This window comes from Vulpes vulpes, chromosome 3, assembly GCF_048418805.1.
Source record: "Vulpes vulpes isolate BD-2025 chromosome 3, VulVul3, whole genome shotgun sequence".
NCBI lineage: Eukaryota > Metazoa > Chordata > Mammalia > Carnivora > Canidae > Vulpes > Vulpes vulpes.
The window spans coordinates 84930221-84944266 of NC_132782.1; the positions used below are offsets into that span (position 1 = coordinate 84930221).

At 44.8% G+C, this 14046-nt stretch overlaps 1 protein-coding gene across 1 annotated transcript in view; it reads right to left on the minus strand.

Annotated features, from left to right (window-relative positions):
* The window catches only part of MYH16 (myosin heavy chain 16), a 64249-nt gene continuing 50203 nt past the window's right edge, over positions 1-14046 (minus strand). The window contains exons 37-43 of the mRNA XM_025986185.2: positions 9861-10053; positions 8629-8832; positions 7512-7637; positions 6567-6737; positions 5763-5963; positions 4100-4331; positions 1-398 (exon numbers count right to left, since the gene is read on the minus strand). Coding sequence (XP_025841970.1) covers positions 4131-4331; positions 5763-5963; positions 6567-6737; positions 7512-7637; positions 8629-8832; positions 9861-10053 — 1096 coding nt within the window. The 3' untranslated portion in view covers positions 1-398; positions 4100-4130. The remainder of the gene's footprint in view (positions 399-4099; positions 4332-5762; positions 5964-6566; positions 6738-7511; positions 7638-8628; positions 8833-9860; positions 10054-14046) is intronic.

Genomic DNA, 14046 nt, shown 5'->3' on the forward strand with positions numbered 1-14046 from the left:
TTTTTCATGTTTCTTTATTTAAGCTGCATTGGGACAGGGCATTAAAATTGTCCACATGAGGAATTGCTTGTAGAAAACAGCCAGGGCACACAGACATTACATATTCCGTCTTTGACATGAACATGTAGGATCTCAACTAAAACAGACCCATAGTTACTGTTATCCAAGTGCTTACACAGCTTGATGCAGTCTCAGAGAAGCCACACTAATTTTAGTTCCTCTAATGGTTGGGTATTTACATCCTCAGACTCTTTTCCCCCACAGCTATCTTTATTCCGTAGCACCTGTCTCTTTCTGGCTTGTGCTTCCTTTTGCATAGTAAACATTCTCAGGATATCCAGTTTTCTATTTTCATATGTTTTCTCTCTCAATGGTCTGCTGTTGAGATCTGTGTCACCCTGGAAGAAAAAAAGAGAGGGTAAAAAAATCCTTGTGAACAGAGCTGGGGGTTCTAACATCTTTGCCTCCTTCTTGCTAGAGAGACGGTGTCCCCAGAATGCCTGGGCTATAGCTGTAGAGGCTTCCTTTCTCATAATGGACACCATTATTGGGTCATAGCTAGCTCATTCTGTGTGAGGCTGTGAAGGTTTAGAGACACCTTTGGGCCTGGGGTACCCAACTGGGCCTGGACTCCATACAGGCCATCAAGAGGGTTGGAGTGTGGTCCCCTGGGATACAGTGCTCACCACAAGCTGGCCTGTGGGGTCTCATGGGGGACCCACAGTCTTGTTTTGCCATTGTGATAAGTCTTCCTAAGAAAGAAAAGCCACTGCTCATCACATTCCACACATGGATTTTAAAAATTAGCAAGATTTCCTTAGAGAAATTATGGAATACTTGTACCCAGAGGGGCCCTTCAGAGCCTCACACATGCATGTCCTGCTAGCTTCATCTCCCACCACATCCAGCACCCTCCCCTCTTCTTGAGCTCCTCTTCCCTGGTCACACTGTTCCCTTGTAAGAATCCAGCCTCTGCACTTTGGTATATGTTGGGTCTTCTGTCTGGAGTTCCTTTCTTTCCTTCTCTAGCTGGTGAGAGATCAATTTACTTATTCTTTTCAATTTCCATTAAAAATTTTGTTCTCTTTCATTTATTTTACTTAATATAAGAAACTAATACATTTATAAAATACTTTGATCATGCATTTGGATGTCATGGCAGTAACGATTGTTATAAAAATTTCTATAAACTTCCTTTCAGTTTCTGTACTTTTGTTGTTTTGGGCAAGTAACAAACAGGGACCACTCATTGAGTGGCACTGCCTTAGACATTTCTTAGACTTTTTCCTCAATGGAGCTGCTCTACCCAGTCACCTCAGGTTAAACCAGTCACTCCTTCCCTGTGATCCTTTCCAGTGAGATGCAAACACAGCATCACAGAACATTTACTCACAGCCTTGTGTTGATGTTTGCTTTTACCTCTCCACTGGATTCTGAGCTCCATGAGGGAGCTTTCTTTCTTTCTTTCTTTCTCTCTTTCTTTCTTTTCTTTCTTTCTTAAGATTTTATTCATTTATTCATGAGAGACAGAGAGAGAGAGAGAGACAGAGACACAAGGCAGAGGGAGAAGCAGGCTCCATGCAGGGAACCCAGAACGAGACCTGATCCCAGGTCTCCAGGATCACACCCCGGGCTGAAGGCGGCGCTAAACCGCTGAGCCACCCGGGCTGGCCAGGACATTCTTTCTTACTCATTTTTCATCTCTGTATCTCAAAGTCCAGACCTAGCCCATATTCAGAGCTTGGTCAATATTTGTGGGACTGAATATAAAACCACTTTGGAAAATTAAACTCTTGTGGGGTCTTGGCTCAGTGTTGACTCATATACTAGTTTGCTTAAGACATTTCATGGCTGCTGACGGCAACAAGGGGAAATGGGATAAAAGAGCCTCATCACCTCTGGATGCTGTTAGCAGGCCCATGGCCTCATTGTTTAGAGACAGAGCAGTTGGACCAAGATCAGCACTCCAGAAATAAACAGTCACCAAGGCAGGGCAGGGGATCTGTTTCATAAGATGGTAAATCCTGGAGGCTGAGACTTAGAAGGACCTCCTGAGTCTGGGTGGTACAGGGAGCCTCCCGAGTCACCCCTACCAAAATGAGAGTTCAACAGAAGGGACTCCTTTCAGGTTTTTGCCCAGAAAGGAGATGGTTATACATTAGTTGTAGTATTCATCCAAAGACAAGCCTGTGGTTTCCTTCACTTCGTGAGCTAATCATTATTAAAAATTAGAGAATTAAGAAAAATATTGTCTCCTATCTTTTGTTTCCTTCCTAATCAAATGGTAAGAAAAGGCTCAGCTTGAATTCAAAAGTCAATGGGGTTATCACTTTGTGGACTAAAACTCGACCTGATCCAGTACTGAGAGAGAGCTATAAGTGAGTGGGGAAGTTTACCCTCATTGGGGGGCTAATCCGTCTGGAATTTTTTTAAAAAAAGATTTTACTTACTCATGAGAGACACGGAGAGGCAGAGACATAGACAGAGGGAGAATCAGGCTCCCAGTGGGGTGCCTGATATGGGACTCAATCCAGGACCCTTGGGATCATGACATGAGCTGAAGGCAGATGCTCAACCACTGAGCCACCCAGGTGCCCCCCATCTTGATATTTGAACACAAAGCCAGAATAAAATTCCCATAATCCATGGAGATTGGACCATTGGTATACTGAGACTTCAGCCCCATTCCTCCCAACCTAAACCAAGTCCTTGATCTTGAGTTGTTCTGCTTAATTCTAAACAGAGGGCAGCCCTATTCATCTCCATAGTAATTAAAAGAAAAGACAGCTTGCCCTTCCATAGCACCAGGCTTGTATGACCATGAGCAAGTCACTGAACTTCTCTGAGCTCATTTTTCTCACCTGACAAATGGAAATATTTATATATCTCCTTACTATAGGATAAATAAGTTAGTGAAAAACATTACCATATACCTAGGTGTGGTAAAAGGAGAAATTTCTGTTCCCTGGCTCTGTGTTTCTGAAAGGGGAGATTCCTGCTATAGCACTCGTTCTAATATACCTGAGCATACATCTGATCACTGGTCAAACCACAGATGCTGGGCCCTCTTCCAGTAACTTCTGATTCACCAGGTCTGGAATGGAGCATAGGAATTTGCATTTCTAACAATTTCCCAGGTGATGCTGATGTTGCTACTGGTCGAAGGACCACCTTTTGGGGGAACCACTGCTCTGAAATTACGTTCTTCCCCTCTCTCCTCATCTTTCCCTTGCTCCTCTCATGGGAAGAGGAGTGATTTGTCCTGTGTTTTGAAGAAGAAACCAGGGAGGAAGGGATTAACCCCATGTAGTATCTCCTTTTGGATCTGCCTATAGGGGTGATGAGTTCTAGTTATCCCTCCCCTTGGAGTAGGAGTTGCTCCTTATGGAGCAGGGCTCTGGTTGTTCAGTTCTGCAGGTACCTTTAATTCTGGGGTGGAAAAAAGGATGACCAGGTTGGATAACTATTAAATTCTTAATCTAGAATTATAATAAAACTAACGTTTTGACTTTTATATATTGATCTCCTATATTTTTTTCTCAGTTGATTCTGAATCAAAGAATAAAGGACTATTTTACATTGTCCCCCTATAGGTGGTGCTTAGAAATTGTCACTGCCAGTATTACTACTACTATTACTACTACTACTACTACTACTACTATTATTATTATTTCCTTAATGTAAGAAATCCAAATTCAACCAGTATTGATGAAATCCTCGAGAATAAAGATATTGTGGGGATGTGAAAGATGAATACACACCTATACGCTTGTAAACATCCCTAAGGTTCTCCAGTGAAAACAAGCATTAGCGCCTTTCTGCCAGGCCTTATGTCAAATGGCATCAGGCATGGCACCTGCCTTCAAAGAGCTTCTACCCAAATGGGGGAGCATCATGACCACTAGCACTTGTGTTACAGATAGACAGCACCATGCCTGAGGGCTTTGAGAATGCAGAGAGGGAGTGTTGCAGCTGAAGGGACAGGAGTTTAGGAATTCCCACTGCATGAGATCAAGGTGTGGCAGACAGGAAGCATAGAAATTGGAAGGAACAAAGCAGGAGCAGAGAAGGTAAACTTGGAGCATGGGAATTGCCATACCTACTGGCTGTAGGCTGGAACAAGGAGAACCTCATTCCTCAGAAAGGGTTTTGGAGGACCCTGTCTTGGACACTTGAATGATCTCCACAGAGGTGATGCCTTTGCCAGCCACACGGTGTCTGGTGCGCAGCTTGTTCAGGGCGGTCTCCGCCATGCCGGCCCGCTCCTCGGCATCATCCAGCTCATGCACTGTCTTTCTGTAGCGAGCCAAGGTCTGGTTGGCTTGCTCCTCCTGTGACAAAGGCATGGTGGAAAACATAGTGTAAACCTGGCCTTTTCTGGTTAAATGTGCATAATTGGTTTTACATAGACATGTAAGAATTCAGTCTTTCAATACTTTGAGCTAATTCTGTTTTGTCCTTGACATCTGTATCTCTAAATAAAATGTGCTCTATTGGTGCTTCTATAATTTGTGGTTTTAGGCATCAGCTAGTGGTGCCCCACTATGAAAGATGGGGATTTAGTGCTTTCCCTAGCCCTACCCACACATCTCCCATCCCCTTGTCTCCCCAGTAGAGTCATAGTGCTGTTTGGGTTAGAACCATATTAACTATAAGCCTGGTCTTTATTGAGCCTTTTGGGAAAGGCATTGGTTGTGTGAGTGGCTGGTGGATTCAATGTGGTAGCCCCAGAATTGGCAGCGAACAGTGGCAAGGTCAAATTTCTATGTTGGGGGCGGGGTTGAAGGGTGGTTGGTGTTGGTTAGTGGATGTATGGCATAGGGTAGAGACTTGAAGCCATCATTTGCTGACCATTTGGATTTTAACATTTACTAACATGACATAAATATCCCACTCTCGGCTATTTCCTCACCTGTGGAATGGACTAAAAATATCATTATTCCTGCCTCGTGTTGGGAGGATCAAATAAGGGAAGGGTCTTATGTTTAACAGTATGAGCGGGAGAGAGAAGTTATCCTGGCAAAGGCCATAGTTGGCAGTGGAAGTAGGATGAAGGCAGCCAAGACCTTCCCCAGTTTTAGAGCACACCTTGCAGTGAGTACCTGATTTATTTTGGATGTTCTTAGGGGATATTTGCATTTTCTACATGTTCTTAGCTCCTGTGGGTAGTGTCCGGTCTTCTTCCAACATAATAGCGAGAATGAAGTGCCATGAATATGGAACTCATGGGGGTCATTCTTTGGCCAATACCTGATTCCTTCCCTGTGGTTCTTTCTTTTTTTTTTTTTTAATTTTTATTTATTTATGATAGTCACAGAGAGAGAGAGAGAGAGAGAGAGAGAGAAAGAGAGAGAGGGGGATCCCTGGGTGGCGCAGTGGTTTGGCGCTTGCCTTTGGCCCAGGGCGCGATCCTGGAGACCCGGGATCGAATCCCACATCAGGCTCCCGGTGAATGGAGCCTGCTTCTCTCTCTGCCTCTCTCTCTCTCTCTCTCTCTCTGTGACTATCATAAATAAATAAAAATTAAAAAAAAAAAAAGAGAGAGAGAGAGGGGCAGAGACACAGGCAGAGGGAGAAGCAGGCTCCATGCACCGGGAGCCCGACGCGGGACTCGATTCCGGATCTCCAGGATCGCGCCCTGGGCCAAAGGCAGGCGCTAAATGCTGTGCCACCCAGGGATCCCCCTGTGGTTCTTTCTAACCAAGTCTTGAGACCTGGGCTGGGGAGGGAGAGTATATTAGGGACATGCGGCGAGCACCTACCGCTTCTTCAATCTGCCGCTTGTAGACCTTCAGCTTGTTCTGCAGCTTCTCCACCAGCTCCTGCATGCGCTGGTTGGTCTTGTGGTCCTCCTCCGTCTGGAAGACCAGCTCCTTGAGGCGGCGCTCATTCTTCCGCAGTGTCTTGACTGTCTCCACATGCTGTTTCTGCTCACCATCCAGCTCTGTCTCTAGTTCCTTGATCTGAGGGGAGAAGAGAGGAACGTGGCTGAGGGAATGCAGGTTTTTGAACTTGGGAGCTCAGTGGTCTTGGGTTGGGGGATATCACAGCTGCCATGTCCACTTCCTCCCCAGAAGAGGGCTGGCAAGGCCTGGACAGGAGGGTCAGGTTCTGCCATTCATGCACCTGCTGTGGTTGTTAGATGGGTCCCTTTCCTGAGCCTCAGGTATCTTCCTCTGGGAAGTGGGAGAGACAGGGGCTGGACAAGGTGACCAAACCTCCTGGGCCCCTCTAGCTCCGCCACCCCAAGGGTGAAGGCTAAGGCTTGTTGTTAGTAATAGGGAAGAACAATGATGGAAACAGAATAGGAACAGAGATGGAGGAAGAATCCTGGGACCTGCCCTGCTTGGGGGTGGAGCACATTTTGAGGAAAAGATGACAGGGAAAAGGAGGAGAGACCTTTATATAAATAAATTACAGCTCTTGTCTCAATTTCCTATTCCATCCTAGCATCTGAATAACCCATTCCCTCATCAAGTGCCAGGCATGGCGTCTTTTGGGAAAAGGCCCCTGCCCAGTCACGTCTCCCCTTTCTCTCTCCAGGCTCAGCTCAGGGGCATCCTTACCCTGGCTTCCAGTTTCATGATCGTGCGTTTCCCTCCTTTCAGAGCCAGCTGCTCAGCTTCCTCCATCTTGGCCTGCAAGTCTTTGATGGTGATCTCATAGTTTTTCTTGATTTTCTCCAGGTGCATGCAGTGGTCCTGCTCTTGCCGGAGTTCTTCTGCCATCCGGGCGGCCTGTGGGAGGGGAGAAGCATGGCCTGGGGCTCTCCAGCCACTCTTTGCTGTCTCCTCTATGAGGCGCACAGCACAGAGGGTGGGGAAAGCACAGAAATGGAGGAGGAAGATGAGGGTCTACATCCAGCCCCTGTGTGGCCTTCAGCAAGTCATTTTACCCTCTAATTCTTGTATTCATTCCATAAATATTCACAGAGGATCTGTATACTGAGTATGGGTCTGTACTCTCCAGACACAGCGCCATATAAGACCAGCAGTGTTCCTGAGCTCCTGGCATTTCAGTCAAGTGCAAGAAGCCTGGCAATAAAATCTTTTTGAAGATGGGTCCCTTTTGAAGATGGGTCTTCTTCATCTTTAAAGTGGGGTACATGGTGTCTGCCACTCAGGGTCGTGTGAGCACCCAAACCGATACTCCTTTCATTAATGCTCTCCTCAAGGCTATTTGAATGCTCCTCCTTGCCACAAGGTCTATCCACAAAAGCCCATTTTCAGTGGCTCCTCTGACCCATGCACCTGGCCTCAAGCTCTGATCTCTCCCATGGTCATGTGTAGCTTGTAATTATTCCTTATTTTCATGTGTTTGGCTTTTCAGAGAATCCTCCAGACTCCTCAGAGGAAGGCCCACAGCCCTCCCAGGAAGGCGCTAGCACAGCACAGTGACCTTTGAGGGGAGAGGGTGGGCTTCCCTTCCAAGGGTGGCCTGGCTCTCAGCAGGCAGCCTGGCCTCAGTGCCCAGGTCCCTTTCCACCAGCACCAGGGAGTGTGCACACTTACATCAGTCATGGCTTTCTTGGCCCTCTCGTCGGCCGAGCGGAACTCACTGATGAGCTCTTCATGTTCACTGGAGATGCGTTGGACATCTGACTCCAGCTTGCGCTTGACTACAAGGAGGCTTTGGTTCTGAAGGAGAAAATGAAGACATCGCCGTGAGCCAGAAGTCTGCACAGCCCTTGCTGGATCCAGGAAGGAAAAACAACCCTCTCCCAGACACACTTTCCAAACCCCCCAACAGGAAATGGCCCTGGGCTCCCTGCTTGGAGTAGGGTCTCTCTCTGCATTTTGCTCTGGGTTTTAGGGGAGAACTTGTGTCATAAGGAGCCCAAGAATAATGTCATTTAGGCCTGGGGTGAGTCGCAGCTCTTGAACAATCCCGAACTCAGAGCTGGGAAAACCCAGGTTCATGCCCTAGTACTTCCACCTATGTGGATAAATTCTTTACCTCTAAGCTTTGATCTTCTCTCTACAATGGGGTTGCAATCCCTATATGTCCCATACACATTTTTTCTTCTGGTGAATTCACATAAGATGCTAAGTAAGAATTAAGCTGTGCTTGTAAAGGATTATATCATAAGCAGCACTGGTGTTACCACTGGCAGTAGATGGAAGTCCCCATTGTTGAACATGGATAAGCCACTCAACTCTCTGGGTCACGGTTTTTCATTTGTAAAATGAAAGTCAGACTTTGGAATATTCTAGATCCCTTCCAGTTCTGAAGTTCTGTCCTTGGTTACATTGTAGATAATGGTGATCCTTAAAATTGGCTAAATCATCAGAATCTCCTGAGGAGTTTGGATTTACAAGTTTAGATTTCTGGAGTCCCACCAGAGACCCACTGGATCAGAATCCCCAGAGGAAAGTCTGGGAATGTTTGAAAGCTCTGCACAACATCATGCATGTAGTTCACCCTCTATGTGTGCACTGAATATGGTTAAGATTTATGTTACAGGGTTCCTGCCATAACAAGTGAAGTCTCTGCAGGTGTGTTCTGAGAATGTCCCAAGTGAGAACACTATCTGCCTTGAAGTTCTGAAGGGTGCCCACTAGGTTTGGGCACCATCCTGGTACCCCAAGCATGAGTCTGCATAGCACCGCCAGCAAGCTGCCATCCTACCTGGATGTTGACTTCATTGTGCCGCTCGGTGATCTCTACCACCTCCTGCTCCAGCAGCTTGCGGGAGCGCTCACTGCCCTCCAGGCCTGAGCGCACCTCCTCCAGTTCTGTCTGCAGCAGGCTCAGGCGCCGCTCCTGTAGGTTGTATTGCTCCCGCAGTTCCTCATGCTGCCGAGCATCCTCATCCATCTGGACCTGCAGGTCCTGGGGGGGTCAAGAGGACCTGGCTTGAGCCCACCTGTTGGGCCCTGGCAAGTCTGGGGCTGGCTGGGCCTGAGAGTGCTGTGACTAGGCTCAGCGGGGTGCTGGGGTGGGACTGGGAAGGTGGAGGCCATGGAGGAAGAGACAGTGAGGTGTAGACCTGCCCTTGGGGACAGGTTGAAGCCTAGCTGGCCAGGGCCCCAGTGTCCAGAGGATTTGTCTAGTGGAGACGGTTAGCATGAGGTCAAGGCTTTTCTGATGACAGAGCACCGGATGTTTCCAGCAGGGCCTTCTCATGGAGGCCTTCCTCCATGACCTTGACCATTACATCCCTGCTGGCTAATCCATCTCTCCTTTCTTTCTCCTGGTCCTGTTATTTTTGCAGAGCATTTATCACCTTTTTTAATACTACAGTTTTATTTATTTGTTGTTTATTGTCTTTCTGCAGGGATGTCTATTTGTTGTGGCTATTCTTTTTTAATTTATTTTTTGCTATTTAATTAAATTAATTAATTAATTTATTTTTTGTGGCTATTCTTATACCCCTAGCACCTAATGCAGTGCTTAGACTGGTCAAATATCCAACAAATATGTGCTGAATGCATAGATCCAGCTACAGATGCTTGAAAGACTAGCCCGATGACAGAGAAGGATAAAGGAAGGTTTCAACTCTATTTGTGTTTATGTCTTAAGGCGAGTGGTGGATATATGGGTGTGTATTATGTCCTGTATTTTTCTGTGCCTGAATTCACTTATAATAAGTCAGATATGGTTTTAAAAACCAAGACAGGCCCAACATTCTGTCTTCCTCTTTTTCTCCCTCTTTTCAGTCATCCAGGATATGGACTTTGGTGGTTAGGGCTTCTCGTTTATGCAGCCCCCAAGTCTCCTGCTCCCTAGACTGCCAGCCACCCCACATTTCACTGCCATGCTTCCATCCAAGCTGCAGACATGTATATAGCTTCCCAGAAGCCTGTAGGCTGGGCGATGGCTTACTTTGTGATTAGTTCTTCCTCCTCCCAGGTTGCTACCTTGATTTGCTGCTGCAGCCTTTTCAATGTTTTTACAAGCTCGCTGTTGTTCTTGTTGGCATGGTCCAGCTGGATTTCCATCTCATTCAGGTCCGTCTCCATCTTCTTCTTGAGCCTCAGTGCCTCTGCCCGGCCCTTGGCCTCCGCCTCCAGGCTGGCCTGCAAGGACTCGATTGCTCGCTGGTGGTTCTTCCTGCAAGTCCAAACAGAGAAGACCTTGGCATGCTGGGCCTGCTGGTCAGGCTGTGCTAAGCCTCCCTAGGTAAGAGGTGTGGGAGCATGAACATGGACATGGCAACCATATTTGAAATTAAACTCTGTCTCCCCTTAAACATGTGAGTGGGGGAGCACTGTGCTTTGGGAAAAGAAACAGGTCAATGTTTACCACGTATTTTTTGGGATCTCAATTCATGTAATATGCAAAATAGCCTTGTAAGGAAACGGAGGCTCTAAGATGACAAAAACATGGCACTGGTTTAGCCTTCAATGGAGCCAGGATTGAAATCCAAATGCTAGCCTGTTTTAAAAATTACAACATGTGAGCTTTAGCCATACAAATTAGATTTAGCAGTCATCAGTTGATTGTATTTACTATGTTTAATTATATCATAATCAACATAATGAACATTTTCATAAAGCCCTCAGATAAGCTGTGTTAATCTCCTTTCATAGAAAGGGACCAAAGGAGGTAATGAAACACACACAAAAATATTTTTTCATTGAGGGAAATAAATGGATAGCATGCAAAGATCCTGTCACCTGCCCCATATTATATTCACCTCTGTTTCACCCCTGAACACCTTCTATGTGCTTGCACATGACTGGATTTGCAGCACTTTAAGATGTATTCAATTTCTAGATTGGAGAAGGTATCTTGACATTCTCAAAAGGGGACAAAATTTTGATTCACTTTGATTTAAAAAATGAATACAAGGAAAAACTATAAAACATGTTGAAAAAATTTAAAGAAGATCTAAATATATGGAAGGACATCCATGTTCATGGATCAGAAGACTTAATATTGCTAAGGTGGGGTTCACTGCAATCCCTATCAAAATCCTAGCTGACTTCTTTGCAGAAATTGACAAGCTGATCCTAAAATTTGTATAGAAATTCAAGGGACCCAGAATAACCAAAACAGTCTTGAAAAAAGAAGAGTAAAGTGGAGAACTCACACTTTCCAAATTCAAAGCTTATTACAAAGCTACAGTAATCAAGATATTGTGGTCCTGGTATATAGATAGACCTATAGATCAATGGAATTGGATTGGGTATCCAGAAATAAACCCTTATATTTATAGTCAATTCATTTTCAACAAGGATGTTAAGACCATTCAACAAGGAGAGAACAGTTTTTTTCAGAAAGTGGTTCTGAGACAACTGGATATCCACATGCAAAAGAATAAAGTCGGATCCCTCTTTCACACCTTCTATAAAAATTAACTCAAAATGCATCAAAGACCTAAATGTAAGAGCCTAAACTATAAAACTCTTACCTAATCTGGGAAACATAAGCAGACATCTTTGTGACTAGATTAGGCAATGGGTTTTTAGATATGACACCTAAAATACAAGCTACCAGGGCACCTGGGTGGCTCAATCCATTAAACATCTGCCTTCAGCTCAGATCTTGATCCCAGGGCTCTTGGGATCAAGTCCCATGCCAGGCTCCCTACTCAGTAGAGAATCTTCTCCCTCTACCTCTCTCCTCTGCTTCTGCTCTCTTTTTCTCTCATGCTAGCTCTCTCAAATAATAAACAAAACCTTAAAAAATAAAATACAAGCTACCAAGGAAAAAACATACATTGAACTTCATCAAAATTAAAAACATTTGTGCTTCAGAGGATCATTAAGAAAGTGATAAGGCAGGGTGGCTCTTGATTTTGGCTAAGATCATGATCTCAGCGTCCCAAGATGGAGCTCTGCATCAGGCTCCTTGCTCAGCTGGGAGTCTGCTTGAGATTCTCTCCCTTTCCCTCTACCCCACCCCTGATTTGTACACTCAGTCTCTCTCTCTCTCTCTCTGGAATAAATGAAAAATTTTAAAGACTTTATTCATGAGAGACAGAGAGAGACAAAGACATAGGCAGAAGGAGACACAGGCTCCCTCCGGGGAGCCTGATGCAGGACTCGATCCTAGGACCCCGGGTTTATGACCTGAGTCAAACGTAGACGCTCAACCATTGAGTAACCCAGGCGCCCAGCAATAAATAAATCTTTTTTAAAAAAATTAAGGGGGGCACCTGGGTGGCTCAGCGGTTGAGTGTGTGCCTTTGGCTCAGGGCATGATCTTGGCATCCCTGGATTGAGTCCCACATCAGGCTCCCTGCATGGGGCTTGCTTCTGCCTCTGCCTATGTCTCTGCCTCTCTCTCTGTGTCTCTCATTAATAAATAAAAATCTTAAAAAATTAAGAAAGTGAAAAGACAACCCACAGAATGAAAGAAAATATTTGCAAATTATATGTCTGATAAAGGAAGGGACTAGTATTCAGAATATATAAGGAATCTTAAAACTCAATCATAAACAACCTAGTTTTTTAAAAAATATTTTATTTATTTATTCATGAGAGACACAGAGAAAGGAAGGGCAGAGACATAGGCAGAGGGAGAAGCAGGCTCCCCGCAGGGAGCCTGATGTGGAACTGGATCCTAGGACCCCGGAATCACGACCTGAGTCAAAGGCAGACGTTCAACCACTGAGCCACCCAGGCATCCCAAACAACCTAGTTTTTAAAATGGGCCAAGGACTAGAATAGACATTTCTCCATAAAAGGTGCTTGGCATCATTAGCTATAATGGAAATACAATTCTAAACCACGGTGAGATGGCTATGATAAAATAGATAATGATAAATGTTGGAGAAGATCTGGAGAAACTATAGTCCTTAACACTGAGAATGTAAAATGGTGCAACTGCTTTGGAAAAGAACCTGACAGTCCTGCAAAAAGTTAAACATAGCGTTAACATATGACCAGACTTTCTATTCCTAGGTACATATATATCCAAGAGAAATGTAAACCTAGATCCATGCAAAAACTTGTATATGAATGTTCATAGGGACATTTACCCACAGTAGCCAAAAGGTGAAAGCAACACAAATGTCTATCAGCTGATTAATAAATAAACAAAGTGTGATATTCCCAAACAGTGGAGTATTATTCAGGAATAAAAAGGAATGAAATACTTCCTGACACATGCTTCAACATGGATGAAGCCTGAAAACATTCTACTGAAAGATGACAGTCACAGAGAGCCACATATTGTATGATTCCACTTATATGGAATGTCCAGAATAAGCAAGTCCAAAGAAAGTTGTTGGCTACATTAGTTGTTGCCTATGGCTGGGAGTGGGGGTGGTGGGGAGAAATGGAGCAGTTTGCTATGGGATATGGGGTTTCTCTTCGAGGGGTGATGAAATGTTCTAAAATTGTAATGATTTCACAAATAAAAGTCACTCAATTTTTCCCTTGCCATGGGCGAACTGTGTATAAATTATATCTCAAGTCTGTTGCAAACTCACACACACACACCACATTGTGGCATAGCTAGATATTTAGAGTGGGGGTCAGGTTTAGCCTGATGGCTGCAGAGTCATGGGGCTTTTCCTACCCAGTGGTTCAGCCTACAGCCCTCAGGAGTGATTGTGGGGGTATGTCGTAAATTCAGGAAGCTGCAGTGTGCGGAGATTTCAGACAGGCAGTTTAGGCAGGGTGCCAATGTGGACAGTTGCAAATGTGTTGATCATCTCAGAATCACAACAAATCATATTTCTATAAACCAAAACCTAGTGCTGAGTCCAAAGGTTTCTTAGAACCTCAAGCAGCAACAATGGACACTGGATTAAAATGAAATCTCCAAATCTAGCACTCCCTGACACCCCAACAAATCAGTTCTTTTCTGTGATGTGGTGGATGTTCTCTAAGGGTTCATGAATGTTAATAATAACTTGTATCTGTGTGGCTTTGCAGGTAACAATGTACATTCATATCTACCATCTCATTAAGCTTCCCCATGCCCCAGAGCAGGGATGAGGAAGCTATAGGATAATTGCACCTATCTCAGAAGGGTTTGTCCCTAATTTTTTTTATTGTGGGAAAATGCACGTTACATAAAATTTCCTGTTAACCGTTATTAAGTGCACAGTCCAATGGTATTAAATATATGATGCTGTGCTACCCTTGCCAC